Source organism: Gadus morhua, chromosome 20, assembly GCF_902167405.1.
Source record: "Gadus morhua chromosome 20, gadMor3.0, whole genome shotgun sequence".
Lineage (NCBI taxonomy): Eukaryota > Metazoa > Chordata > Actinopteri > Gadiformes > Gadidae > Gadus > Gadus morhua.
This window is the reverse complement of record NC_044067.1, coordinates 7,960,411-7,966,450: the sequence shown is the minus strand read 5'-3', so window position 1 is coordinate 7,966,450 and position 6,040 is coordinate 7,960,411. Positions and strand designations below refer to the sequence as shown.

Here is a 6,040-nt window from a genome sequence, read left to right as displayed (position 1 = left end):
GCCCCCCGGTTTGGGGGTCCAGTACCCGGACCTGAGGGAGAAGGTGTTTACCAACCTGTGTAACATCTTCCCCCAGGAGGCGGTGAGGGCGGTGATGGGGAGGAACCCCCACGTCACCGATGCTCAGCAGCTAGCCGCGGTTTTACTGATGGAGAAGACGCAGCAAGGTTACTGAGCACGTGCAGTGGGGACTTGGAGTCGAGGCTTGCTCATGACCTGGGATGATGGGGTTATGGAAGACTTGCTTTTGCAACGGTTTTGGTTGATCACATAGGGGCGAAGGGAATTATTTTCCTCTAAACGTTTTCTTTGGTTGACAAAAATTTGAGTTTAATAAGAACTGTTCCTGGACTGTTGGCCTGGACGAAGGACAAGGCTTGTCCACCTTCATTGAGATTAAACTGCTCTTTCTATCCCTACCAAAGCATTTGAATCTCCATGTCGTAAAATAATACTTACTTAAGAGATTAAATCCTTTTTATTCTTTTGTAAGGGTTCTAAAGCTTATTGCTACTTCAAGGAAATATTGACACGGTTCTGAAAGAAGTAGATGGTATCTTTATTATAAGAAGTGGGTTTTCACACAAGGGCATCTCAGAGATAATTTTATTCTATACATTTATTTGTCTAGTCTCCTGGTTCCACGGGTACCAAATTGTGGACTTCAAGTCTCATGAGTTTGTCTTGCTAGGCTAGCTGGTTTAGAAAACATCCCAATAGGGACTGGTTGCTCTTTAATTAATTTATTACATTTAATTTATTTTCTATAATTTAAGAAAAATGTATATTTTTGTGTTCTGGCACTTTTTTTATCATATTTTTGCTCTAGCTTTTTATCATTTTTGGCAATCAAATCAGGGTGGGAGGAATGCTCCATTTTATTTAAAGAAATGTGCACCGAGATATTTCGCTTCATGTCTCTTGTCGTTTTTACGTTATATTATGGTTTTGTTCGATATTTGTGATGTGTTTTTAGATGCCCCGCTGGTGGGTAATAAAACGGAGGCAGCTTTTAAACAAAACTTCAGTCAGAATGTTTCCCGTCTGTATCCATCTTGGGCTGACCACCCCTACAGCCATTTTGAAATCACCTTAAAGTTTATCCCCATTAGCAGATCCCCCGTTTTGGATTTATTAAGTACATCTGAATTGAAAAAGTACAGGTGATTGAAAACTATTATTTATTTAAAAATTATGTTTAACTTTTGTGTTAATTTATTATTGTCCATTTGTTCAGTTTGAGACCCTGCAAGGTTCATTTGTGCTCATGGTTTAAGCTTTTTGCTGAATGGTTTGGGATTCTAATCCCTGTTCCAAGATTCTGGGTTTGATCCCCATTTATGTCCCAAAGTCTGGTGTATTATCTTTATCATACACCGTCCTTTGAGTCACATAGACCCGCAGATCTTTGGCTAACAAATCCCAAATGTCCTCAGACCACGTGCCGTCTTAACTCGCTATCCCCTACCTGCTTCTTAATGACCTGTCTCTGTATTCACTGTCTAACCCCTACCTGCTCCTTAATGACCTGTCACTGTATTCACTGTCTTACCCCTACCTGATCCTAAATTACCTTGTCTCTGTATCCATCGTCTAACCCCTACCTGATCCTAAATTACCTTGTCTCTGTATCCATTGTCTAACCCCTACCTGATCCTAAATTACCTTGTCTCTGTATCCATTGTCTAACCCCTACCTGATCCTAAATTACCTTGTCTCTGTATCCATCGTCTAACCCCTACCTGATCCTAAATTACCTTGTCTCTGTATCCATTGTCTAACCCCTACCTGATCCTAAATTACCTTGTCTCTGTATCCATCGTCTAACCCCTACCTGATCCTAAATTACCTTGTCTCTGTATCCATCGTCTAACCCCTACCTGATCCTAAATTACCTTGTCTCTGTATCCATCGTCTAACCCCTACCTGATCCTAAATTACCTGTCGCTATGGTCCAACCCCTGCCCCCTCCCTGCCTGCCTGCTATTGACCTAGTGTCTGTATCCACTGTATAACCCATACCTGCTCCTTAACGATCTGTCTCTGTACGGTGTAGCCCATAACTGCTCTTTAATGATCTGTCTCTGTACTGTCTAACCCCTACGTATTCCTTAAGGATCTGCCTCTACTGTCTAACCCCAGGTTGAAATAGGGTGCCCTCTCTCGTACCTCTGTACCTCCGGCTCCTCAGTATTTGGACCAACCCAAGCAAGCGATGGAAGCCTTATGTTGTTGATACAAATTGTATCCTTATAACTTAAATCCAGATCATTGATTTATCAGAGTATTTATGCAACTAAATATTTTTTTAAATATGTTGAAAACTGTTGGACATGGGTGGGGGGGATGGGGTATTGGGTGGTATTTGGAATATTTTTTTTTTTATAGCAATTTTTTATAATACTTGAGAGACTCATCAGTGTTTTTCTCCATTGAAAGGTGAACTATAAGAGACTCTCACTTGATGCAAATCTTCACTGTATAAACAAGGTGATGGTGCAGTTTATCAATTTTAACACGATCTTCCTGGTTTTGATTTTTTTTTTAAAAAGGATGAAAGAAATCCACCGTCATCAACCATAGGCAGTTTGACCAGATGTTCTGATCATTTTGTTTCCTGTGGTTATATGTTTGATACTGGTCACAACCCATTCTCTCAGGCAAGAAAATTTGAATGTGATGATTCTTAAGAAAAATATTTTAATAAGCAGGTAATGCTCCTGTTCGGACTGTAGTCATGTTTCAGACTGTAGCCCTATTTACAACGTAGTCCTGTTTTAGACTGTAAACCTGTTTCAGACTGTAGTCCTGTTTCAGACTGTAGCCCTATTTACAACGTAGTCCTGTTTTAGACTGTAAACCTGCTCAGACTGTGGTCCTGTTTCAGACTCTTATTCTGATCAGACTGTAGTCATCTTCCAGACTGTTATTCAGTTCAGACATTAACAGTGTTCAGACTCTAGTCCTGTTCCAGACTGTAATTCAGTTCAGAGGGAAATAGAATTCAAATTGTAGTCTTGTTTCAGACGTTAACAGTGTTCAGACTGTAATTCTGTTGAGACGGTAATATTGTCCGGATTCCATTTTGTTTCAGATGGTAATTCAGTTCAGACTTTAATAGTGTCCAGGCATGCTTTGCCATGTGTGGTCATAGTATGAACTGTGTTAAAAAAAAAGAGGAACGATTTTTTCTAACGTTTGCAACTTCTTAAAGAGCTATTTTTTCATTCAATGCCAACCTTATCGGCAAGATGAACGATTATATTTAAAATAAAAACAGCTCTCAAGGGCTTTTATTTTGGTGGAAAAAGGGATAATTATGTTTTGCTTTATTTATTAAGTACTGCATTAGTAATTTGTGGATCAATGCAGTCGTAGGGGTTTGTTTCTCCTGGTGCTCGATATATAGCCATTTTAAACCCTATCATTTTACTGACCAATGTGCTTTAATTGTAATTTAATGTTGTCCAGAAGCCATGTTATCTGCTGCTGAATTTGATTGGATGTTAGATGAGGGTGAGAACACTGAGACGTGCCAAGGGTTGCTCTATAAGGCCTTCCTCAGGTTCCCTTCACTGTGAAACTTAACAGCCTTTCCTACTGATTATTCCTTGATGTACTGCTTTCCCCTATTTCCATGCATTCTTTACCCAAAATTAAACTTGAATGGATCAATGCTTGCGATATAAGTGGCAGAAACTAAATGTAGTTGTAACTGTAGTTTTAGTAAACCAAATGGACACACAGAGGCAGAACAGCTGGTTTGAAATGGCTGATGATACTTTAATGTGTAGAAAAATGTATTTCGCTGAGCTTTAGGCAATTAATCCAAATAAATGTAAAGAATCCATTCAGAGTGGAGGCAAACAAGACCTGTCAACCCCTCTCCTGTGTTCTAATAAAATACAAAAATACAAACCTGTTGCCTTGTCTTCTTTACATGCATTGTGCTTTGAACAGCATTTTTGCCTTCAAATAAGACACAGAGGAACTATTTAAAAATGTAGTGCACTTCAATTTAAACTGTCATTTTGTAAGCGGCTCTAAATGTTGATGCAGAAACCAGTTTCACTTGTAAATGGTTGAAGCTAATTTTTGATAAAGATTTTTTTTTCCACAAAATAATAAATTAAATTGGATGTCATGACCACTATGTACAGGAGCAGAAACTAGTCAGAACTGGTGTTAGCACTATCAAGGGGTGGTCCAATGAGGTACTTATATTAGCTTTTATATCGTGTGCTCTAACAAGGTATCAGAAGACATTAGGAATCCAATTTAGGACCTTTGTAATGGTTGTCAAACACACTAGCCACTAGTCTATCAAATCCTGCAACTAGCTAAGCTAATACTAATAATACTAGTAGGCCAACTTCATTTTAATATACGTATTAATTTTTACGTGTTAAAGCCCTTAGAGATAAACAAATTTAGGAGTTGCAAGAGAAGAGTTTGAAATTAGGAATTGCAAGAGAAGAGTTTAGGGTCTATAGTGATAGGTGTTTAATTCCCAACTGAAAGGTTCAATGCCAAATGTCTATCTCGATTGAGATGATGGAGAGAATAAAAATAATTGAAAAAGGAGGGATAGAAAAACGATGGAGAGAATATCATTGTTTGATAAAGGAGGTATAGAAAAACGATGGAGAGAATATATTTTTCGGAAAAAAGGAGGTATAGAAAAATTATGGAGAGAATCCATTTTTTAGAAAAAGGAGGTATAGAACATGGAAGTAATAACAAATTGTGAAAAAGGAGGTATAGAAAAATGGAGAATATAAATTGAGAAAATCATGGTATAGAAAATTGATGGAGAGAAAAATAAATCAAGAAAAATTAGGTATAGAAAATTGATGGAGAGAAAAATAAATTAAGAAAAATGAGGTATACAATAATGGTGGAGAGAATATATTTTTGGGAAGGGTAGGTATAGAAAATGGAGAGAATATCATTTTTGGAAAAAGGAGCTATAGAAAACGATGGAGAGAATATATTTTGGGGAAAAAGGATGTATAAAAAAATTATGGAGAATAATGAGGCATAGAAAATAATGGAGAGAAAAATAAATCAAGAAAAACTGAGGCAATAATGGTGTAGAGTATATATTTTTGGGAAAAAGGAGGTATAGAAAATGATGGAGAATAAAATAATTAGAAAAATAAGGTTTAGAAAAACGATGGAGAGAATAAAAAAATGAGAAAAATGAGGTATAGAAAATGATGGATAGAATAACAATTCGAGAAAAAGGACGTATCGAAATGGAGTGAATATATTTTGGGAAAAAGGAGGTATGGAAAAATTATGGAGAGAATATAATATAAATATACAAAGCGGGTATGAAATTAAACTATTGATTCAGAAAAAAGTATAAGTGATACCAAAAATCGGTTTAAATATATTTTAAGATCAAAGTATATTGATTTGTTAAATGTTTGATCGAAGGTGAACGGTTGAAATTGACCAAGTTATGTAGTAAGTTTGAAGTAGTGGAAATATCAGAGAATGGGCGTCCTCCCATTGACTTCCATTGTGAAAAAATATATTTAAAAAGTAGAATATCTTAAAAAGTTGAAAATATAAAAAAACTGGTAGTGCGCGATTCCAATGGTAGCGCGGGATTCCAAGATAATATGAACATTACATTTAAAAGGAGTCTCTAGGTGAAAAATTGTGTAAGGAGTAGGTTCCCAAAATTTGTTGAGAATAATAAAGAAATACAGAATAAAGCCTAAGACGAACAATAGTGGAGTGCTGCATGCAGTACTAACCTAATGATTATAATGATATTCTTTACCACCAGTAAGTTTAAAGTTTCCCACACAGCCGTTTTCATTGGCAACAGCAGTCGGTCTCGCAGATCTATTTGGCATGAGTAACTTAGATAACCAAGCGGATTGGCTGGATTCATTTTAATAACTTAAGCCTACACCCATATTGGTAAATCAATTGCTGTCCAATAGACATAATGAACCAGTTGAAAACTATCAAAATGGTCTCAGAAGTCTATCAAATTGGTACAGAAGTATTCAAATAATGTTAA

The 6,040-nt window shown here is 36.7% G+C and overlaps 1 protein-coding gene across 1 annotated transcript in view; it reads left to right on the top strand.

Moving 5' to 3' along the window:
* LOC115533385 (probable ribonuclease ZC3H12C) overlaps positions 1–2,332 on the top strand; it is a 7,755-nt gene extending 5,423 nt beyond the window's left edge. The window contains exon 5 of the mRNA XM_030343895.1: positions 1–2,332. This exon is cut by the window's left edge and continues 1,363 nt beyond it. Within this exon, the coding sequence (XP_030199755.1) occupies positions 1–175 (175 nt within the window). The 3' untranslated portion in view covers positions 176–2,332.
* Positions 2,333–6,040: the final 3,708 nt, after the last annotated feature.